Source organism: Aythya fuligula, chromosome 6 (assembly GCF_009819795.1).
Source record: "Aythya fuligula isolate bAytFul2 chromosome 6, bAytFul2.pri, whole genome shotgun sequence".
Taxonomy (NCBI): Eukaryota; Metazoa; Chordata; class Aves; order Anseriformes; family Anatidae; genus Aythya; species Aythya fuligula.
In genome coordinates this window covers 37697525-37722080 of record NC_045564.1, presented here as the reverse complement: position 1 = coordinate 37722080, position 24556 = coordinate 37697525, and the positions used below count along the sequence as shown (strand labels likewise).

At 35.7% G+C, this 24556-nt stretch overlaps 1 protein-coding gene across 1 annotated transcript in view; it reads left to right on the top strand.

The window, feature by feature from the left end:
- Positions 1-1518: 1518 nt before the first annotated feature.
- The window catches only part of NEB (nebulin), a 117816-nt gene continuing 94778 nt past the window's right edge, over positions 1519-24556 (top strand). Inside the window, exons 1-26 of the mRNA XM_032190493.1 lie at positions 1519-1551; positions 4317-4361; positions 5844-6047; positions 6984-7091; positions 8580-8684; positions 9006-9110; positions 9207-9311; positions 10025-10129; positions 11153-11257; positions 11454-11561; positions 12046-12162; positions 12822-12923; positions 13004-13111; positions 13206-13310; positions 13670-13768; positions 16317-16421; positions 16787-16894; positions 17717-18028; positions 19077-19283; positions 19529-19633; positions 20116-20223; positions 20897-21208; positions 22054-22260; positions 22936-23040; positions 23202-23309; positions 23711-24022. Of these exons, the coding sequence (XP_032046384.1) occupies positions 1519-1551; positions 4317-4361; positions 5844-6047; positions 6984-7091; positions 8580-8684; positions 9006-9110; positions 9207-9311; positions 10025-10129; positions 11153-11257; positions 11454-11561; positions 12046-12162; positions 12822-12923; positions 13004-13111; positions 13206-13310; positions 13670-13768; positions 16317-16421; positions 16787-16894; positions 17717-18028; positions 19077-19283; positions 19529-19633; positions 20116-20223; positions 20897-21208; positions 22054-22260; positions 22936-23040; positions 23202-23309; positions 23711-24022 (3543 nt within the window). The remainder of the gene's footprint in view (positions 1552-4316; positions 4362-5843; positions 6048-6983; positions 7092-8579; positions 8685-9005; positions 9111-9206; positions 9312-10024; positions 10130-11152; positions 11258-11453; positions 11562-12045; positions 12163-12821; positions 12924-13003; positions 13112-13205; positions 13311-13669; positions 13769-16316; positions 16422-16786; positions 16895-17716; positions 18029-19076; positions 19284-19528; positions 19634-20115; positions 20224-20896; positions 21209-22053; positions 22261-22935; positions 23041-23201; positions 23310-23710; positions 24023-24556) is intronic.

Genomic DNA, 24556 nt, shown 5'->3' with positions numbered 1-24556 from the left:
AGCTGATGTACCAGGCTCGCTCTCGCCCAGCACTGCTCAGGAGGGAAGACTGGAGAGGCTTTGCTCCTAAGGATATTTACTAGATGTTGCTGGTAAGGACATCTAATCACATTTGGCTTCTTTTCCTTAGATTAGGATCTAAAGCTGTTTCCTGACTCTGTAGTTTCGGAAATTAGCAGTTGTGCCTTGCCCATGGGAGTCAGATTTTCTGTCTGGCCGAATAACCGACTGGTCGGAAACTGCAGTGAGAGAAAAGGGCCCAAAACTGGGTTTTGGAAGTGCAACTGAAGGTTATAATCGTGACAACTTGTACAGAGAGGTTCCTTATGTGCAAGTCCCTACTGCTCTTGCACAGTTGTTCATAAACTTTTGCCTACTTTATCATAGGATGTGCCAATTTTTGACTGAGTTATTCTTCATTTATTTTATGAGGTAATATTCTGCTTTAATTTTTTAATATATATATTTTTTTTCTCAACATATTGGGACTAAAAAGGGACAGTATCCTATGTTCCTATATTTAACCTGCATTACTAGACTTCACTTGCCTCAGAAGGAATTGCAGTTTAGCCAGCTAAACAAAACCCCCCTGTCATTTGGTAGTATTAGCTTACACGGCAAATATCTTTGGACTCAGGAACAGCTGTTGCAAAGCCTCATCCCGTACCGACATTAGAAACGGGGCTATATTCCCTGGTGGAAAATTGTAACTGTGCCTCACAGCAAAGGAAAATCGTTGTTAATTAGTTCATTTAGAGGTTTGGACAGTAATCTGTACTTTGTAATTCAGCCAATTCAGTGGATTTTTCATCTTTTCCAGGTCTGAGGAAATATAGAGAAAAAAGACACAGGAGGTAAAAAAAAAAAAAAAAAAAAAAAAAAAAAAAAAAAAAAAGCATATGCATAGGCTAATGCTGGGAAAAGTGAAATTGCCTCATTAACAATTAACATAAGGTCACTTAACAATTTACATTTACAATCTCTTTCTACATTATATTTCTATATGTGAATTAATATAGCAGAACATGCAGATAAAGCTCCCATTTATACAAGAGTTTTAATAATGCAACCAAATTGTACAGAATAGTCTCAAAGAAAAACCTTCATATGACTGCTGTAATGGAAAAAAATCAAATCATACTTCAACAAATCTCTTCCTCTATTTTTCTTTTATAGTTTTCTTTGAATTCTAGTATAGGTGTTACAACTAATAAAGTATTTGTCCAAAATTGTAACTGATATTGGTATTGATTGGTGCTTGAAACTTAATCCAACATTTTCCTATAATAATCTGAAACAAAGTAATGGCAGATCCCAACTGTAGTTCTTTCTGTTGTTCAAGTTCTTCAATTGATCAGCCAATAACAGTGTAATAATTCTGCTAGTTACTGTGACCCATGCACTTTATGAACATGACAGGTCGCTTTTCACTGTCAGTTGTGGGCTAATACTGTATATTCATACTTTCATCCACTGCATGACCAGTGAGTGGGGGAAAGACAGAAGAATACCCTCAAAATGGAGGAGGAAGAATATGAGGAAGTTGTGGAGGTAAGAAGAAAATCTGAGAGTCGGATTAATTGTTTTCTGCCTTGTGAATGATTATATTAACTACTTTAACAAGACACTGCTCATGAGGATAGATGGTTACTTCTGATTGCTCTCTGAAGATTAGGGTTTGATTAGATATCTGCTAAATGGTTTGATCAGTAAAAAACAACAACAACAGCATAATGTTGCTCTCAGTGGAGCAAAATCTTTCTGCTTCCTGTCATAGTTTCTGCATTTAAAAAAGGATTGTAACCATCCCACACCCCCATCACGAGGTTTTGTGGTTACACTTCTGCATAATTATAGATGCAGGGGGCCATCTCCTTTTCCCCCTGGCTTGCCCTCTGTCATCCAATCCATGCTAGAGAGGATGACTTTGGAAGCCACTGTCTAGCCTGGCTTCTGTCTGTCTGCCCACTGCAATGCAAAGATAAAGCAGTTTTTCCCCTCCAACATACTATTGACCAGTAGTGCACTTAGTCTTAGAAGCTGCAGAGATGGAGCTAAATTAGATAGACCTACACCTGTGCAGGTATCTGTGGAGTTGCGTCAGGGATTCATTTGCTGTTTGGGCATTTAAACTGACAGCTATACACCTAAGTATTTAGTCTTAATGATGGGATTAAAGGAATCCCAAGGAACTAGAGAAACTATAGTTTACTGTTATGAACAAATGCTGTGGGAATATACAAGGTGAAGAAAGGTCTTGTTACTTTCTTACCATCTTACATGAAAATTTGTATCACTAAATGTATCAGTTATTCTAACAAACCACTTGGCTCTTTGAGGAAGAAAATAAACATGAGTTGCAGACACATGTCCCACAACTGTTATTTCCACACCAAATTCAATGGGTTGCTGATTTCAGGCGGTATAAAAACATTGAGCCCTGGCTGCCAATTTCAAAACATTTAAATAATGAATGAAGTCATACAGTTTGCTAGTTGAGTTAGTTAAATATGTATTGGGAAATAAGACCATTGAAACACACACATGTTGTACAACCTAGTCAAAAAGACACTAGTTCTTCATTGTTTCATATTATAAGGTTATGACTATGCTTCCTGAGCATTGTGTGCGCTCTGTAATAAAATGTATATTTATTTGTTGTCAAAGTTCATTTGTCGATACTGGACTTATTATATGTCAGGCTTTATGTCTGCACAGGTCTGTTTAATCTTTTATTTATTTATTTTAATTTTTGATTACTGCCTTCCTGTGAGCACATCGCTAAGGCAGACCAGGGTTGTGTAGTAGCTTCCCCCAATATATTTAAAGAGAGAAAGTAAAGAGGAACAATAACATCTGGTATATCTTAAAGCTAATTAATCCTTTCCAGATTTTTTTTCAAACTATATGCATCCTCTATTTTAAACCTATATGAATTCTATCAGAGATTTGTCTTCAGAAAGGGTAGAATGTTATGGTTGAATAATGAGTGGCTGAGGCAATGCTGAGGATTTTAAGATACTGCATTTCCCTTCTCTGGATTTGTTAGTCTGCACAGGACACTGTAGCCGCTTGTGATGTACAAAAATTAGGAAATGATGCAAACCTTTTAGTGTTGAATAACTGAAGAATTTGGGGAAGGTGGTTCAAACACCTTACAGGGTCAGCGAGCAGAAACTGCCTGAAAACAAAACTAAGAGATGGACTGCAAAGTATCAGCCAGCGACATGAACCTGGCCTGAAGAACAACTTTGTGAAAAGGGCTTAAATTTTAGTCAGATGTTTAATGGATTGATTCAAAGAGCTTTTGGTTCCTGTAGTTTAGGCATGTGAACTTGAGCAAACGATTGCCGAGGAACCTTTCAAAGGTAACATGTTAAGTTTTTACCTTGCTAAAGGTAACCTCAGTTAAATACCTTTTCAATAGGTTAAATACCTTTTCGATAAAACTGCTGCTCGCTCCCACAGCGACACCTTTACCTGGTTTCTGTCAGGTAATCAGTGTGGCAGCGGACTTGGCTCTCAGCACCGCCGCCATTTGCCGCGGCGCCATGGCGGGCTGCCGGGCAGGCGGGATGGCGCCATCGCGCGGCCGCCATTTGCTGTGTGGCCCAGGGACGGCCTCGGCAGGGCGGCTGCGGGCTCCCCGTTGGGGCTGAGGCTCTGCCTGCCACAGCGCCCAGCCTTCGTCTTTCCTAGGGGATCCGTGCTCCGGCAGGTCACGGAGGGGCAGTGCAGGTTGATGAAGGGAGATGTGAGCAGGACTTGCACCGTCAGGGAAGAGAAGAGTTGACAGTGCCGTCATGAGAAACGAGAGCCTGAGGCACACATGGCAGGGAGGGAGTGGAAACCCTGGTTAAACAGGGGATGGGGGCTGGCTGTCAGGATGGAGAAGGCTAGAAGCTTGTGGCAAAAGGAGGAAGGTTCTTGCTTCACCTGCAGATCTGCAGCCTCAGAGTGGGTGTAGCGCTCTGGGCACTTCATGAGGCAGCTGGAGAAATCCTCACAGATACAGCCCTTGTGCTCAGGGATGGCCTTAATCATCCCAGCACCTGCTGGAAGGGCACTGTGGCTGCATGCAAGCAGTCTAGGAGATTTCTGGAATGCGTTGAAGATTCAGGAACATACAGAAAAAATCCAATCGTTAATGCAAAAAATTAAAAGATCTTCAATATCATCAAGGATAGGTACCTATGAACTACAGCTGTGTTTCTCCAGAAGTGTGTTTTTAAAACAGTCCTTTTAAGAGAAGCTACAACTTACTATTCTGTATGATCTGGCCTAACAATGATTTTTTTTTCTCCTTTGTTTACTAGTACTACATTGAGGAGACAATTATTGAGGAGGGTGAACCACATGAGGTAAAAGTTCCTGTGAAACTGCATGTGATCTATATATGCATGTAATTAATATGTAAAACTGAACTAGTGACCTTCTGTGTTCTGAGGATTCATTTTTGATAGCAAGCAGACAACTATCAGTGAACAGTTCCTTCTTAAATCCTTTATTTCCTCTCCAAGACCTTGTTGTATACTGACCAAGAGGACTTCTAGCTTGTGCAGGGTATCTGTCCTATCTGTTTTCTGGACTGCAGTTGGGATTAGACTTGGATGTGTGCAATTGCCACCTGCCACTGTTTGGTTTTCATCAGAAGGAACTGTGGATGTGTCCGTCAGGAAACGACTATGCTTGTTTTTGTTCTGCACTGTGTCATCTGCCCAGCAGCTAAATTTACACAGGAGCTGACAAAATGAAACACAGGTTTCATTTTTTTAATGAATATTAATTAATTATTAATGAATAATGAATTTTATTTTATTTATTTAATATTTTTATTTTTTTCTTGTTATTAACAAGAAAAACAGGCTTTAAAAGATTTCTTAGGTAACATATTGAAAAACAAACCAACCAACCAAACAAACAAAAAACCCCCAAACCACACAATTATTAGTGTTAAAGATGAAAGATGAACAGAATTATTGAGGATGTGACTAGATATGTATATATGAGCAATAGGGACATGCATGCATTATATGTAACATTTTTAGGAAAAGAAATACATAAAGATTCTGACTGAAACCAGTTTGCATATTAGTTCTTTTCCCTTTACTTGTGTAATCTAACTGTGGTCATTTGCAGATTTTTTTCATGTCACTGGTAACAAATATTTGAGTTAACAAGGAGTTATATTATAGATTATAGATTATATAATCTATAATCTATATATATATATTATATAATATATAAAAATTAATATATATATTATATTTTTAATACAAATATAATAAATTCTTTGGTATGCTACTATGAAATATTCTTTATGGCATAGACTTACGCTGAAACAGAAGCTTAGTGGTTCACTTTATGTGTGTTTCCTGACAAACAAAAGATCTGTTCCCAGAGTCTTCCTATAGTTTTAATTTAACAAAATATAATTCAATGAATACTGTTTGAGCAAATAGACTAGGACTATACTTTTGAAGAATATCATATTATTTTTAAGATGAAGCCAGCCATTGAATTCATCAGGTGTTTTAAAATCTGTAGCCAGACTGGATTTAAAGGGAGCAATAGCATGATTATTTCTGTGTCTGATGTGTATCAGTTTTTGAAAACAGTATTGTGGAATGGTGAATTACATATGAGTATGAATATTTTCCCAATAGGAAGTGTCACTGTTTTTCCACTTTGTAAGTGGTTTCTGAGTAGCAACTGAGCATCCTTGTATATGCAGAGGAGGTGGAAAATTATGATAAAATTAAAATATAATTAAAATATAAATACAATAATGATAATAAAAAGATTTATAATTGCAAAGCAAGTAATTTTTTCTTTATTCCCAGGTGATCACTGAGATCACTGAGACCACTACCACAGACTTCACAGGTCCTAAAACTGTCACCTATACTGTTGAGCATGAAAAACCTTCTGTTGAGGATGCAGCACCTCCAGTCAGAAAGAAGACGATACGGACAAAAGTGGACACATCTAAGTTTTTGACACCTTATCTGCAACACAGTAATAAAATGAAGGACCTGTTCAGTGAGGTAAATTGTCCCATGTCTTTTATTTGTTTAGGAACACCAATATAAAAAATGTTTAATAGGTATTGTTGCAAACCTTCATGCTATTATTTTCATTACATCTGTATTTCACTTCATGATGTGTACTAGTGCTATTTGCCTGGAGCAGGAAGTTTCCTTCTTTCAATTAACCCATGCCTTGCCCATTTCCTGCTTAGGTGCATTAAGTAATTAAGCACAAAAATTAGCTTGTGGCAGATGTCTGAATATCTTCATAGATGTCAGTTAATAGGACTCCCGCACTATCTGACTTGGATACTCAAAGATACAGAAGCCCATGTCTATTGGAATTCAAACCTCAATATTTTTATAGTAGTATATTTCTCTACCCCCTATGCATCAAATAAAAATTTTTGTATGTTGGAACAAGTACTTACCTAAATTCCTGGTATGGGAAACTAAAGTTCAGTAGTTCAGTACTGTACTGTGTTTTAACGGGTGGAAAACAACTGCACTTCACGTACGTAAGATGGTGTCAGATCCTTTTTCCTAAACCTTTATGTATGTTACTCACCAGTGTTCACTGTTAAAGGGTTATGTGAGATCACAGGTCTAGGAATGCTAGGCTCACGCAACAATTCTCTTTATCTTTGGTTACTGAAACAAGTAACTGTATATTTATTAATACCAAACTCCTAATGAGAATAAACTCAATTAGAAGTGATCCAAAACAAGCTAAAGATAGAAATGGATATTTTCCATTGTGTCAGATGGAAGAAAGTCAGTTGGTTAAAATAAGCATAACTCTGCAAATGTAATTGAGTAATGCCAGTTTGTGCGAGTCAATGATCTGTCCAAAATTCCTACACTAACCAGATGAATACATCTATAATTGTTGTTTACATTTCTGCCAGAGTTTTAAGACATGTCTTAATTACATTTGTCATTATTTTCTTTCAGAACAAGTACAAAGAAAAATTTAGAAAAGAAAAAGGAAAGCCATATGCTTCCACAATTGATACCCCAGAAATTCGGAGAATCAAGAAAGTGCAAGACCAGCTCAGTGAGGTAGGTATCAAATGTCCTAAGAAAAAAAAAAACATAGAGTGGTAAAGAAGCCAATTGAATCATAATTTTAAATGTTAGATAAGAAGTGATAATTTTTTTGATAATTTGATGATGAGGCAACCTGAATGTTTAGCAGAAACTGTCAAGATTACAAGAGCAAGGAATACAGAGTACATGACAATCTGAGTTCTGTGATGTAGATTGGAATTTAGGCCTTTCAGTAAGGGAGACGTGATTATTCCTGACCAGTGGAATAATAGTCCTGTTTCATTGTGGAGAAAGAGGTTTGGAAAATTCTGATCAGAAGTTACAGGCAAGAGATGATGGTGATGCTGATATTGAATTTGAAGATACTACACAGTATGTCCTGCAGTCGTCGTGGATGATATGCCTGACAAATTTTTGTTGAGGTTAAGTTGAGTGCTGGGTGAATAGCCATAGAATTTTACTTCTAACATGTTTAAACATCTTTGTTTTCATAAAGCAATGGAAAGTCAGTTCATAAAAACTGGAAAAAAATGATACTAAAATTCTCCAAGTGTTGCAAAATGAACTTCTGTACATCTCATGATTTAATATTGGGTTTTCCAAGGTGTTTTGCTCCTTCTTTGTCCCCTCTGTGTGAATCTTAGTGATTTACTTTTGCAAGCTAGCCTAGGCACAATTGCCCCACTGATGCAATGCTTAAAGTTCTGGAAGCTAGCTCCTCCTCCTCCTCTCTTTTAAGCAATTCCAGTCTCCCTTTCAGCAATACACTCACAGTCTGGGAAACTGAAATCTGCCTACCAGAGCATCTTAATTCTTTGTACAGTGAATAGGGAGAGTTAAGTCCCTAAGAATGGCAATCCCTAAAATTTAGAGGGGAGACACCTAATCTATCCGGTGTTCAGGAGCTGAGCATCCACTAAATTCTATTCCACTCCTGATCTGGGATATATTGAGGAATGTGGTGCAGCAGTCCACGCACCAATGCTGACTGACTGAGCGTGCTGTCAAGCTGGGAGTAGTATAACTGCATTAGGATCATTTTGTGCCCAAGATTGCCATGGTGGTGTGGCTATATTGCTTTTGGAACTGCAGCTAGTGTATGGTCCATGGTAATGGACTGTGAAAGTAAGACATAATATGTGGCATGGGGATCTCTCTATCTCATTATGCAGGATGGAAGTACTCTTGGAAAGAGCTCTGTTTACAGCATTACAGAAGGGCACTACGTCTCGCTTGGGTTCACAGCTCTTGACAGAGTCTCAGAGCTGTTTTCCTTCTTGGTTAATTCACAAAATAAATTTGTTTCCATAGGTTTTATTTCTCAGCGACAGCTAGTCCACGGTAAAGGTTAATCACATACATGTACCTAAATGCTTTACTGAATTCAGATTTGGGCTGTTTGCAGTATTAAGTGTTCAAATATTGATATTCTGCTTTTTTTTTTTTTTAAAAAAATGACAGTTTTTGCTGTAAATATAAATGTTGTTTGGTATGATCTAGGTTAAATACCGCATGGCTGGTGAAGTTGCTAGAACTATTTGCCACGTCGATGAAAAGGCCAAGGATATAGAACATGCAAAGAAAGTATCGCAGCAAGTGAGCAAGGTGAGCAAGTTGTAACTTCCTGGGAGCATTGTGAACATTAATTGATCATGGAGTTACTGATAGAAGTAAGGTTTTGAGCTCAGGGTGCTGAAACAGTATCTCTAAAAGAGTTTACAAGCACTGGAAAAGAAACTGATCGAAGCAAGTATAAATACTTTAAATGTTTATAAATACTTTAAATGTTTTCAGTTGATGTCTTTAAATGTGACTGTTTTGAGACTTTTACTTTGCAAAAATCTTTAGGGCAGGCTAACAACAAATTAACAAATGTAAATATTTTTCTACTATTAGAGTAACCAACCTGCTGATCTTTCTGTGCAGGTCTTATATAAACAGAACTGGGAGGAGAACAAGGACAAGTACTTACTTCCTCCTGATGCCCCAGAGCTTGTGAATGCAATAAAAAATACAGCAATGTTCAGTAAGGTAAGAAAAATCACAGGTTTATGCAGCTGAAGTTTAAGAAACATTCCAAATCAGATATTAATTCATTCTGTATTCTGGCATTTTTCTGTTTTTAAGAAACTCTATACAGAAGACTGGGAAGGAGACAAAACATTATTCTATCCATACAATGACAGCCCAGAACTTAGACGGGTGGCACAAGCTCAGAAGACTCTGAGTGATGTAAGTATTAAAGCCTGATAGACAGGTGGATCACTGCAGCAGTGTAATTTGGTAGGCTTCTTGGTGGACTTTGCAACAAAACAGAAGATAAAAATGCATAGATATGCACTAATAGTCAGCTCTGAGAGTAGTGCTAGTTCAGTAGAGAAGTATGTATTCCATTGGCAATTTGATGTTGGATTATGAGTGAAATAATTGAAGATCTCCCGAGATAATCAGTAAGAAGACCTCTGTCTCTCAAAATGTGTTGAGAAACTCTAGGTTGGCTGTAAGCCCATTTCACTGGGCTTTGTGATGGATCTACAAATCTGTATCTCTAAAACAGCAATAAGAAAACTCAGGAGTTTGTGAGGCAAACTAAGGATCCTATTTGCTGATACTCCTGCTGACACAGACATGTAACTGTTCAACTAAATTTCAGGTTTCACATAAAGACTTCCACAAATTTTGCAGATGTCTTGTTTATCATGAGAAATAGAGTAGTATACTTGAAAACTTTCCTAGGGAACAGTTTCTTTTTTGATGTCTTTTATCAAGAAAAATTTTCCATGTTATTTTCCTCCAGAATAAATGTGATTGAAAGATTTTAAGCTGCAGCAACTGTGGACAGACCGACATTAGTTAATGGTGGTGTTAGCAGAATTAAAAGTAAATACTCTATTGAGATTTTAGTGGGTACTTACTGTAACCAATTACCTCTTTCTTATCTTCAGATTGTCTACAAAAAAGGGCACGATGAACGAAAATCTAAATATACTTCTCTGCCAGACCCACCTGACGTGGAACAAGCCAAGAAAGTGACGAGGCAGCTGAGTGATGTGAGTAGAATGCAGAATTCTTTTGCAGAAATCTTCCTTTTGGAGTTAGAGAGACAAAAAGGTACTTAAAGAAAGCTTCATTCTAGTCAGCAAATTTAGCTTTCACAAAACATTTGCTTCTATCATACACATTGCTTCCCATTCTTCCTCTTTTTTTTTCTCTCTTACTTTGCATTTTAAATGTTTACAAGAGAAAGCAGAAAAAAAATCCATTTTACTCTTCTCTTATAAGTAAACAGTGAAATATAAGTATATATCTGTTTTCTAAATGAGTTGCTTGCTTTGAAATTAATAAAATAGTTACCTGTATATCTACAAAACAATAAAATTTAGAAAAAAATGGTTATTTTTGGCATTATACATTCTTTATCAATGTGCTAACAGTTGAAATGGCATTGAAGAAGTTGTATTTTTGTGACAAAGCAATTGTGGCTGAAAATGCATTTGGAAAACTGAGTCAAAAATCAATAAGATGTTTTGTTTAATTAAGCAGTTACTGCTAAAGTAACTGTTTTTTAAAATGCTTTAAACTTTCTGTATAAACAGTTTATACTTGATTTCCATCAGCTTGAATATAGTCTAACAGAAATCACACATACCATGCCAATCCATATATTGAAAGGATTTTCCATTTACGTCCTATAACAAGTTCCAGCAGGAATAACAATAAATTCTAGTTTAACTGATGGTTAATATTATGCACCAATATTATGTGACTAGTGAGAAAACATAACTCAACTGGAGGAATAACTTAATGATGTCTCACAGAGAGTATTTCTTATTAAGTCTTTTGGAGTAGATGCCATTTCACCTATTACTTTTTGGTTAAGGGAAGGTACCAAAGGAAATAACTGAAAACTGGAGCATTAGGTGAAATCATATGTCAGGTTATTTTGACAGTAACTGCTGAAGTGGTTATAATGCAGATGTAAAGTATGGAGCAAATTTAATAAGAAGACTTTAAAAACAAATTTGTTAAGTGAAAATTGAACTGGGGATTTTTTTTTTTTTTTTTCATTATAGATTATTTACCATGAGGACTATAATAACAAGATCAAAGGCAAGTGGAGTCAAACTCCCTGCTACGATGTTGCAGTTGCAAAAATGAATGCAGAAAATATAAGTATGGTAAGTGAATTATTCAGAAAATCTTGAAATGAACAGCTTTATCCTCTGCTTTGTGTTAATGCGGCAAATACTGATCAAGTTTTCCTGCTCTACTTGCTGTATTTCTCTTTTTCTATTTAAGCTACTTCATGGGTGGCTGATTTGTAATGTAACTGCACTTGATACATTGTTCTCTATTTTTCTCTCTTCCTAACAGAGAAAATACCAGGAAGACTTTGAAAACATGAAAGACCAAATCTACTTTATGCAGACTGAGACTCCAGAATATGAAGCTAATAAGCGAGTTACAAATAATGTCAGTAAGGTATGTGACAACTTCTCCCATTTCTTTAGCCAGAGTATAGTTCTGTAGTCAGGACTGTTTGTGCTGAAGCTGTTTTGTCAAATGTCAAAAAAAAATTATTCTGTGCAAAAGATGTATTCTGTGTATTCCACTACAAAGCTTACAATGACTCCTAGCCAAGCTTATGATCTTAAGTCATTAATTTTGTAAGAATGTGACTATTCCAAGATGGTAGCTGATATTTGAAAAATCAAAATGTTTGGTGAGCTGCTTAGAGGTGGGGACATCTACTTAGTAACTATCAATTATTTTGTGACTCTGTCTCCCAGCATGTCATCCCTGCACTCACGTGATCTGAGTGCTTTTCATGGTCCTTTGCCAATATGAGCCATAAGTAAAAAAAAGAGAGAGAATTTTCCTGAAAACTTCAAGGTGATATAGGTTAGTGAATGTTTGGCTTCTAATACTGATTTTTAAAACCTCACCCCTTTTTTATTCTTTAAAGACAAAATACAGAGCAGACTATGAGAAGAACAAAGCTAATGCAGATTATAATGTGCTTCCTGCCACAGAGAACCCATTGCTGAGGCAATTGAAAACTGCAGGAAACGTGCTGAGTGATGTAAGTATTGTCAAAGTACACCTGGATAATTTTCAGTCAAGTACAATTAACCAAACTCATAATTTCTTCACAAGGCTTCTCCATTGGATCTCTCAGTATTTTAGTTTTATAAACCTATTATCTGTCACGAGATACTAGTGACCGTAATAGTATAGTATAGTCATTTCTCTGCAGCAGAGTATAACAATAGAGTGTAACAATATTTGCAGCATGTTATGGTGATACCTAATTATTGTATAGTTCATTTAGATTCCTGTGCAAAATGGATCACAAGATGGAAGTTCTTCCTTTACTGCTTAAGGAACTTCAGCTGATGTCAACAATGATAAAATATGTAGTACTTATATATATTCATATATATGCTGTGTTCTTGTTACTTACTTCAAGAGTGTAATGGCCTTCTTGATTTCTTTCTTCCTATTTTCATCTGTTTGAAAAGAGATTTCATAATTCTCAGTGTCAGAAGTCTCTAAGAAGTCTCTCTCTCTTTTTTTTTTTTTTTTTAATAAGCATTGAAAATTAAAAAGGCCATCTATTTTTCAGTCTTTTGGGAAAGCTTTTCTTTGCAATCATTTCTTGATTTTGCTGTTATTTGTACTGTTTTGTGAGTGAGTTTTAGTGCAATCTACTTTATTACCTGACATTATTTTCTTTTGCAGAAATTATACAAAGAAGCCTATGAACAATCAAAAGGAACAAGCATGAATTACTGTGACACACCAAAGTTTCAGACTGATAGCGTTCTAAAGAATTTTAGTGATGTATGTATTTTTATGTTCATTTCTTTCTGTACCAACATTCTTGATTACCTTTATTTATCAACTTGTGATTATTTTTCCAGGTAAAATACAAAGATGCATATCAAAAGAATATTTTAGGGCACTATTTGGGCAGTTTTGAGGACCCACATCATACGCACTGTATGAAAGTTGAAGCTATGAAGAGTGATGTAAGTGTGGCAGTCATTCTGTTCTCACCATGATACTTTTATTTTGGAGAAAGCTCAACTATGTTTTCTTACTGAATGTTGATTTTATCCCTAGAAAAATTACAAAGCAGATTACGAGGAGGACAAGACAAAGTGCTACTTCCCTCAGACCATAACTCAGGAATATGAAGCTATTAAGAAGTTAGATCAGTGTAAAGATGTAAGTATAGCACTGCAGTGCTTATCAAATAGCTGTTTACATGCAGGGTATCTGCTCTGAGGCATATGGAAGTTTACCAAGTGATTCCTGTTAATTTTGAAGATTTTCAATTTGTATTTATTAGCATATGTGACTTTTAAAAACCCTATTAATCTGTAATTTAGAAGCCTTTTGCGGCATCTAGTGATCAAGACAGTTACAGCAAAAGTAACATAAGAATCGTTGTGCGGGACAGTGCTTATCTGCACCTATGCCATAACTGCTAGATATCCTAAGTAATGCTACACTGCTGTGACTTATTAAATAAAAGGATTTGATTATGTACATTTACCATAAAAGTATTTATTATTTTCCCTCAGCACACCTACAAAAAGCATCCCGATCAAATCAAATTTACTCAAGTGACTGACTCTCCAGTACAGAAGCAAGCAGAGATCAATAGTAAACAGCTGAGTGATGTAAGTACAGATACTAAACATGTCACTGTATTCTGAGCATATCAATTTCTGCACTGTGGCCGCTTTCACTTAATCATTCAGTTTTAAGAAAGTCAGTGAAATCAATGTATGTGTGTGCATATATAGGCACAAATATGGACAAAAACATTTGTGTGTATATGCAGTGCTATTCCAGTGGAAGACCACCTGGAAATCAGATGGTTATTAAATGATTTTTTTCAAGTGGCTGTTCATGTTAAGTTTCGGTGTGTTTGCAATTTTGTGTCTATCATGCTAAAAGTGTTCTTTGCACCAGTGAAGTCAGCAGGGTTCATGCCATTCACATGGCGAGGACTGGGATTTCATCTCTGTCTTCCTTTGAGAGTGAGGTAGCACAAAATCTTTGAGTTGTGCCACTCAGTATTACTAAACATTCACTATCTAAAAACGTTGTCCTGGTAATTTTCTTTCTTTATTGTTTTTTGCAGATACTGTATAAATCCAAAGGTGAAAAAATTATTCACAAGTACCACCTCCCTCCTGATGTGCCCCAGTTTATCCAGGCCAAAGTTAATGCCTACAATATTAGTGATGTAAGTATATTTCCAGAGTTCTTTATTCAACTTCCAACATGAAGTTTCTTCTAGCTAGAAACTGTTCATTTGAAAATTCAATTTTTCTTCTAGAACTATTACAAAACTGGTTTGGAAGAATTAAAATCAAGAGGATATGATCTAAAATCTGATGCTATTCCTATCCGAGCTGCCAAGGCTGCTAGACAGGCTGCCAGTGATGTAAGTGCATCCTTCTTAAAGGAACTATTTAATTCATAAGAATTTACTTAAACTATATTTGAGAGATAACTTCTTTATTGCCTTTTTTGAGCATGTTGTTAGAGTATTAATGGCCTTAACACAATTTTCTTTTTATTGGTGTTCTATTGCTTCATTGATGTGTTTATATAATTATATTTAGAAAAGGATGTCTTTTTATGTAATTCTCTCTGAGTGAAAAGGCTGACTTGCAGTCCAGTGTGATTAAGGAAAATTGTTGGAGTAGATCACTAATGAGAGCTCCATGAGTAATGGACCTGAGTTCTCTCTGTCCTTAATTATAGGTCTGATCATAAATAAGACAAAAGGCTCATCCTTGCATATGAGGGATACTTTTTGTAGAGAACAAAGGATACCTTTGCTTTTAATTTACTTTTTACTAAGTTACTATGCTTACTATACATATGCTTATGATGTTCTCTGGATTCTATTGTATTTTAACAGGTTAACTATAAAAAAGCCTACGAACTTTCCAAGGGTAAACTTGTTGGCTTCCAGAGCCTTGAAGATGATCCCAAACTTGTTCATTATATGAAAGTAGCCAAGATGCAGTCTGAGCGAGAGTACAAGAAAGATTATGAGAAAACAAAAACTAAGTACAATACTCCACTGGATATGGTCAATGTTGTCGGTGCCAAGAAGGCTCAAGAGATTGCCAGCAATGCTAATTACAAGAACCTCATACATCACTATACTTACTTACCAGATGCAATGAATGTGGAGCTAACCAAAAACATGATGGAAATTCAGAGTGATGTAAGTAGAACCTTAAGTGAACAGAATTTTTGAGATGCCTCAAGCAAAAGCTGTGAAGCCTCAGGAAGGTCCCTGAATTGTTTTTTCTCATTCCTGAAGTTCTAAATATTGCCTTTTCTTCTTTATTAGAATGCATACAAAGCAGATTATAATAACTGGATGAAAGGAATTGGTTGGATCCCCCTTGGGTCACTAGAAGTAGAAAAAGCTAAAAAAGCTGGAGATGCCTTGAATGAAAAGAAGTATCGTCAGCATCCAGACACCATTAAATTTACAAGTGTGGTGGACACTCCAGTGATGGTCCAAGCCAAACAGAATACAGTTCAACTCAATGATGTAAGTAGAGAAAGAAAAGGGTCTTGTGGTAATGTAGAGATGGATCTACTGAAGAGTTGACCATTGTCTTTAAAATCCTTGGAAGAGTTTCTGTGCATTGTCTTTGCTTTGTACTCTGATTTTGTCCAAGTAATTTCCCAGTAAACTGTCAAGCTCCATGGAGTCACGCAGCTCTTTCAGTTCACATCATCTAAGCCTGTCCATTTGTATTTTAAGTACATTTTAAATGCACTTTATTTAAGAAATGATTCAAAATTTTCAAGTTGTTCTTGATGTTTTCCCACCTACAATAAGGAAGGAATTACAGAATGTCTAATTAATGATAATATGTCTATCATTATAAAACAGCAAGCTTTGTTTTGTACTCTCCTACCATTCGTTATTATCCCATGTTTTCCAGAATTGTGTTTTTATGTCCATTGGAGGGCTCAATGCTCTTTAGTGTTCCTGAATAAAGACTGCATAGAGTATTTAGGACTCATTTCTTCTATCAATAAGATCAATTATTCTGCATGAAAAGTGCAGTCTCAGTCTTTTGAAATAGGTGGCAATGTATATTTGCAAAATCAAACATAAACACAGAGTGAGCTGGGGCTAGCTGTACAATAAAAGAAGGATTTATTTATGTATCATATATTTTACAGAAACTATACAGATCTTCCGGAGAGGAAGTTAAACATAAATATACTCTTACCCCAGATGTCCCACAGTTTATCCAAGCTAGATACAATGCAGCTAACGTCAGTGATGTAAGTGACTTCTTTTAAACGTTTTACTCATTGTTAATGAATTTTAAGTAATATGTTGCAGATACACTCATATTCCAGATTTCTTTCACTGATGTGCAGTTCTTTATAATCAACTGATACCAATGTAGTTTTTCATTCTTTGTATCATTTGAATTTCCAAACAAATCCCAGGTACTTATGTAATCATTTAATTAATTTAATTTAATTAATAGAGAAGTAATAAAGCACTGAATGAAGTATATGCTTCATTTAGAAGTACCTGCTTCTAAAGATTTGCCTGAAGTAGATTTGGTGTAGCTTTGACTTGCATACAATTCTTATGATTATTAGGTTCTCTAGAATAATACAGATTTTCTTTTTTTTAGGCGTATTATAAACAAGACTATCATGATCTAATAGCTAAAGGAAACAATGTGTCGCTTGATGCTATTCCAATTGCTCGAGCCAAAGCTTCAAGAAACATCGCCAGTGATGTAAGTATCTATTCCAGGTATGCTTGTTTTAGGCATTTAGTAAAAAAGTCATCCATTCCAGGCCATGTGGTAGATTTCAAATGTTGTGCAAGTCTCTCTAGAGCTGCTAAAATGAGAAAGAGATTCTTAGTCTTTCCCAAAGTATTAGTGTAAAACTTACTTTTTTCTAATTGTTTGCTTTAGATAAGCAAATATTACTGTACAGCTTCTTAAACCAACTTTCACGGGAGAAATTAAATCAGTAGTTCTTGCAATCATCTGGTGACAAATTTCCAGAAAATTAGCTAAAAAGGCATCTACTTATGGACCGTGAGACAGTATGTGCTGCTATGCTTTTGGTTATACAGTGAAAGACGGCTTATAAATGAATCAGAAAGCCATGTAGTCCAAATTGTATGAAGCGGGATGTGATTCAGTGGTTTCAGATAACTAGAGGAAGCTGTTCAGTTGTACTCTGTTTGCTATTGCTTTCAAATGACAGAAGGATGGTCTCAATGGTTTTAATATTTTTCATACACCTCTCAGTACAGGAATGCTTAGGGAACACTTTCCTTTCCTCTCAAGAAATGCTAATGTTGATGAATCTTACTGTGATGTGTGTAACCTGTTGTGTACTACCTTAGATGATGGAGTGAGATAATCTGTTGTAGATGCAGTTGCTGGGTGTGCCATTTAGGCCATTTAGACTAATGTTTATAAATTGCTTGCAGCTTTTTTTTTTTTCCAATGCATAGTTCCAAGTCACAGGAACTTTTCTTATGTGTTAGTTTACACGTCAATAGCCATGCCACAATTTATTTGATCTCTTTCCTCTGTTTCTAGTATAAATATAAAGAAGCGTATGAAAAGGCTAAAGGAAAACAAGTTGGTTTTAGAAGCCTGCAAGATGATCCCAAGCTTGTTCACTATATGCATGTAGCAAAGATTCAGTCTGAGCGTGAGTACAAGAAGGATTATGAGAAGTCCAAGACTAACTATCATACACCTCCTGACATGTTCAGTATCCAGGCTGCGAAAAAGTCTCAGGATGTAGCTTCTGGTGCCCACTACAAAAATCTGATCCATCACTACACTTATCTGCCAGATGCTATGGATGTTGAGCTTGCAAAGAATATGATGCAAATTCAGAGTGATGTAAGTATTTCAGTGGCTGCAATTTCATAGATGTTTTCTTGCACGTTGTGAAAATAAAATATGAGTTTGTATTCAGTGAAAGTTGCCATTGCTGTACCAGAATGGTCCGTTTTTCTTATGTCTCTGGGAAGAGCCTTAGAAGCTTTAAGTTTCAGCTGTCAGAATTTAGAAATAATACATTCCAGGTGAATTAGTCTCAAAGGGTTTTTGTTGTTGGCATGTCTTTGAAGACCAGATTTGTGGGATATTGCATTCAAATGTGTTTTTTTTATTCACGTTTTCTCAGAAGACTTTATTTTGCATCTAACATAATTTTGTTTTATTCTTTAAGACTTTTAATTTCCCTGCTTTGTCTTCATGTGAGATAGGTATGGTAATGTAGCTGGACTATTATCTATTGAGCATTAAGGAGTGGACAAAATTTGGTTATTGATATTATTAGGAATATATCCTCTGGAGATCTCTAGCATTAGAGATTTCATTTAGGACCTTCTCAATGCTTCTTGCAGATACAATTTCAAACGGTTGACTGAGTGTACCAGGTTGCACTCTGCATCTAGGGTAAATGTTTTACTTGAGGTCTGTGAATTCTACATGCATTACTGTAGAAGGAACTACAGGAGGACAAAAAAGTCTCTGCTCTGTTGGCAATTTAAACAAAAGGCCAAATATGGTAAAGTCTGCTGCAACACAGACCAAATTAAACCATGTTAAATGATCACCATATGATAGTTTAGACGATATTAATCTTCTAAAGATTAATTAAGAGGAGGTTTGTGAAATTTTTCACAAGGGTAAGAGAAAATAAGCTTAGTAAAAACTGAAGGGATGTTACTGTTTATAGGAAATGAATCAGGAAGAAAATAATACAGCAGCTCATTTTATTCCCTATGAAATCACAGAAAAACAAACAAACAAATCTGTTGTTCTCTTCTAGAATTTATAAATACTTTTTGCTAATGTGGAACTTAATTGCTAGACTCTGTGATTATTGCTTTAAACAGTTCTGTGGGATAATCTCGGTCCACGTTGTCTTTCTGTCCATCAGAATGCATACAAACAAGATTATAACAGCTGGTTCAAGGGTATTGGATGGAGTCCTCTTGGTTCTCTGGATGTTGAAAAAGCTAAAAAGGCTGGAGATGCATTAAATGAAAAGAAATACCGTCAGCACCCAGACACCATCAAATTTACAAGTATACCAGATTCAATACCAATGGTTTTAGCTCAGCACAATACCAAGCAACTGAGTGACGTAAGTAATTTTTCATTACTAATGCAATATAGTGATTTTATTTCTTACTATGTGTATGATTTTTATGTTATTATTTGGCATTTCATCTAAGAAAAAAAACAACCTTTAGTTTTTAAAAACTGTACAAATAGTAAAAATTCAATATGTTGGTAAGTATTAAGTGTTGTTGCTTTGTCTTTATTTATTAACACTAATAATACCTCTCTTGCACTTGTTAACACGTATTTGTTTGTTTTTCCTTGCAGGTAACATATAAGCAAGAGGGTGAGAAAGTAAAACACAAATATACCCTGGATCCTGATGTTCCTCAGTTTATTCAAGCCAGGGTCAATGCCTTCAATTTGAGTGATGTGAGCATATAACTGACAATTTATTTATTTATCATTTACTTAGTAGAAAAATGACCTTTTATATATTCATGCTATAATATCAAATATAGAAAGAGCAGAGCAGAGGGGGAGAATCCCCTCCATCACCCTGCTGGCCACACTGCTTTTGATGCAGCCCAGGATAAGGTTGGCTTTCTGGGCTGCAAGCACATGTGTTGGGCTTCACAGCAACCAGCACCCCCAGGTCCTTCTCAGGGCTGCTCTCAAACCATTTTCCACCCAGCCTGTATTTGTGGATTGCACAGGCCCATTTCTCAAGTCTGTCCAGATCCCTTCGTATTTATTATAATGCAGTTGTTGTTTGTGTAGAGGTTAACATTTTTCCCTGCAATTGCACAGATTAATATTTTGATCCACATGAATACAATAAAAATAAGGTCTTGAACAACTTTGTTAAAATTTCATATCATGACATTACAATCTCGTACCTTTTTCCCTACAAGGCGAACTACAAAGCAGACTGGAAAAAAACCATTGCCAAAGGATATGATCTGAAACCAGATGCCATTCCGATTATTGCTGCTAAAGCTTCTCGAAATATTGCAAGTGATGTAAGTATAATTTACATAAAGAGGAATGCTAAAATCTACTGTTACAGCTTTCTGTAGCATATTATACCATAGAGCATACCAATATGCGTATAACGATACAAAAATACTTAACCCTGAGAACTGAAATTCTCATGGTACTGTGAAATAATAAGCAAATTTAGATGTTTACATATACCTCATGAAAAAAAAAAAAAGTGTTTTCTGTTATAATTGATCTATTCTGTATTTTTTGTTGCTGGAGATCTGTACCTCTGCCTGTCTATACATCACTGTAGCTGTTTTCAGGCAGCTACAATCAACTGACAACATCAAAGCTTGGTATGCTATCTGACACAAGCCATACCATAATGCTGGTCTTTTAATTAATATCTGAATGTTCTTCAGAGTTAGAAGTCTATGGCAGTAAAATAAAATATGGCAGAGGCAATGGCAAGACAGGCCTTGTACTTCATATCCAGATTTATGTCTATACCAGGGGTCAAGATGAGTTGAATAATCCAGCAGCCCTCTTCTTTTTTTGAATCCAATTAATCCTGTGCAGTCTGAAAAATAATTTCTAAATTTTTGGAATGAAAAGCAATTTTAAAATTCTTAAACTTCAACTTCTTAGAATTATCAAAAGTATATTTTCTGTTTCCAAAGTGGCTAAGAATTTCTCTTGCTTTGTCTGTAGTATAAGTACAAGGAATCATATGAGAAAGACAAAGGCAAACAGGTTGGATACCGCAGCCTACAGGATGATCCTAAACTTGTTCATTACATGAATGTGGCCAAAATGCAATCAGATCGTGAATACAAGAAAGATTATGAAGTCAGCAAGACCAAATATCATACTCCCTTGGATATGTTCAGCGTGACAGCTGCCAAAAAAGCTCAAGAAGCAGTTACGAACACGGGCTATAAACAGCTAATTCACAATTATACTCTCTTGCCTGATTCTGTGAATCTGGAACTATCAAGAAATGTGATGCAGCTTCAGAGTGATGTACGTAACAATTAATCAGCTTATTTTTTTCATCTCAGAATTACTGTTACAATATTAAACTTTTAAGGCTAGAAAATTAACTGTATGATATTATCAGTGGACTGAGATGTTAATGTCTGGACTGGAACTGTGTATTTTTCAAAGTTTATCATAAATATGCATAATTGATTAGTTCTAGGTAACTTACTTGGCAAATAATAACATTCTTTGTTTCTCCACATATTTAACTACTTCTCAGAAAATGAATGTTTTGCTAATTCCTTTATTTTTGCAGTTGCAGTATGTTACAGTATGTTACTACTGTGATTACCATTTGTACTCTCAGAAATCATAGGTTATGTATGTCTAAATTATGACTATATGAAAGTATATTTTATTTAAGTTTATCAAACTATACGTTACACGTTTGTATTATACCTAAGGATTATACCTGGATCATACCTAGGGACTTGAGATTTATTTATTTGGTTCACGTTTCCTTTCTGCATTTGTCCTCCAACAGATGCATATGCCATGCACACTAAGGATGCATGTTTAAGTTATAAAAATCTTTGTAGTTTCCATTAAGTTCTGTGACTCATTTCCATTTCTTTTTCACTAGTGTAACAGTGGAGTCTACTTTTTGTTTTAAGTATTAAAGATTAAGTATTAAGATTAGTCTGCATTTTTAGTAGTCCTCTGACAAATTCAAAACTCACCAAAAGCTCAAATAATCTAACTGAGAACCAGGAGAAATTTTAAGGCCTCATCTGTGTTTTTTTTTATTTTGCCTTGTTTGTTTGTTTTATACAGGCATTCTGATTTTTTTGGTCTCACTGTGTTTTTCCTTGTTTATTTTTTAAAAGAATGTATATAAAGCAGACTTTAATAACTGGTTGAGAGGAGTTGGCTGGTTGCCAATTCAATCATTGGACGTAGAAAAGGCCAAAAAAGCTACAGAGATTCTCAGTGAAAAGAAATATCGCCAGCATCCAGACACGCTGAAGTACTCTATTCCAATGGACGCAATGGAACAAGTATTAGCTAAGCAAAATGCCAAGATCATGAATAAGGTGAGAACTTGTTCAGATGATTGTGACTGAGCCAGAGGTAGGGTCTTCATCTTGTAAGATCACGCGATGGGTGTATTCCCACTGAGGTCATCAGAATTTTCAGTGGTTGTAGAGATTAAAGATTTCTCTTTTGTGCATGTGATGAAAAATCTCCTCTCCAGATGTATAGTACTCTGGCAACGGTGCTCTTTTTATATATAACAGTGAGCTGAAAAAAAACCACCCTAAAATCCTGTCAAGTTTTTTACAGGTATCCTCAGAAAATGGGAATTCTTTACATTTGTCCCTAGTTATCTGGAACACCACTGATCCTTATTCCTTGTATGCCATGGAAAGAGAGTGCATGAAAAAAAAAACACTTATGCTTTAAAGGGACTTATATATTTATATATATTTATAAGGATATATATAAAACAGGGAAAACTGCAGACTGAAAATTTTAGATTTAATTTTTAATAGTTATCAAAACAAACTTTGCAAATTTCTCCAATGGAATAATAAAAGAGGAGGAATATAAGATTTTCATGCTGCGGTTATAATTGTGGAGATTATTTATAGTGTTTGTGGAACTTTGCACTGTAAAACATTATTTATTGCATATAAGCAAAACAAAAACAAACGTATTTTATGAGTGCATTGCCTATTGAAAGCTAAATGTCATTTTTTCAATTGCAGAGGCTCTACACTGATAAATGGAACAAAGAGAAGACCAGCATTCATGTTATGCCAGATACTCCAGAAATTCTGCAGTCTAAAGTGAACCAGATCACAATGAGTAATGTGAGTTACTGTGCTCAAAGTGGGCATTCAGTGTCTGTTGCATAGATCAAAAATTGTTATAATTTTTATTTTTTTTGAAAATATTTGAATTCAGATGTAGGGTACTTTAGTACTTCTGCCTTCATAATAGAGTACCTGTTCTCTTTTACATTTTAAATCAGAAATTATACAAAGCTGGATGGGAGGAAGACAAGAAGAAAGGTTATGACATGAAGACAGATGCCATTCCAATAAAAGCAGCCAAGGCCTCCAGAGACATTGCGAGTGATGTAAGTTTGTTTACTTGGTAGCATTCAGAATTTTTTTAGAGCCCATCAGAACTTTTCAAAATGCTGTGTTATGCATAAAAGTGATTTTTCAAGCATCTTGGAAAACCTGGGTTTCAGTTATATGCTTAATGTGATAAACCTTTGTAGTACTTGCTCTCAGGCATATTTTGTCTCCCGTAGAATAACACCGAATTGTGCTTTTTTGCTCTTTGTTCAGCAAGCTGCTAAGCTTCATATGCCTGTGTTCAATAGGTTATAAGAACAAATATGTCTAAATGACTAAGCCTGAAATTCTGTGATGAAAAAGAACCAGTATTTTCTGTCTTCAAAGATAGAAATGAGCTTAATCATGCTTTTTTTTTTTTTTTTCTTCTCCTGCTCTTTGTCTTTCCTGCTGTCAGTATAAGTACAAACTAGCCTACGAAAAAGCAAAAGGAAAGCACATTGGGTTCCGCAGCCTTGAAGATGATCCCAAGCTAGTGCACTTCATGCAGGTGGCTAAGATGCAATCCGATCGTGAATACAAAAAAGATTATGAGAAGGCAAAGACTAACTTCCATACTCCAGTTGACATGCTCAGTGTTGTGGCAGCCAAGAAAGCACAGGAAGTGGCTACAAATACAAACTACAAAAGCTTGATCCATACCTACAATGTTCTACCTGATGCTATGAGTCTTGAATTAGCCAAAAACATGATGCAGTTACAAAGTGACGTAAGTGAGAGACTCTTCAACCTTTGCATTACTAATACAGTGTTCCTTAGATTATGGGAATATGCTTTAAGATAAATAGATTTTTCTTAGTGAAATTCAGTTATATACTAAAATGTGGTAAATAAAATGAGACTTTCAATGAGGATAGCCTTTGTGTATTTCTAAGACTCTGAAATATTAAATTACACCTATTGCTAAAGAATTCAGGCTCAAAAATAAACCATTTTATTTATGAAGTAGAATGGATGTTTAAATGCCCTATCAGACTCTTCAGCAGCAGTCCTTTTTTTTCAGGCCAAGGCAGGAAAAGCTTAACTTTTCAGCAGTTTTATCTTGGACTTCCAAGAAGATGTCCTCTTAGAAAAAGGGGAAACGAACTATGTAGCTGTGTTCTCAGAGTTTCTGCGATGTTCAGACTAGAGAAAACAGATTTATTTATTTTTCTGTTGGTATAGTGGTTCGGCTGATCCTCTTCTCCAAGAGGACCTTAGCATGTAACCTTATGTGAGCAATCTGTATCCATCATAAGGAGGA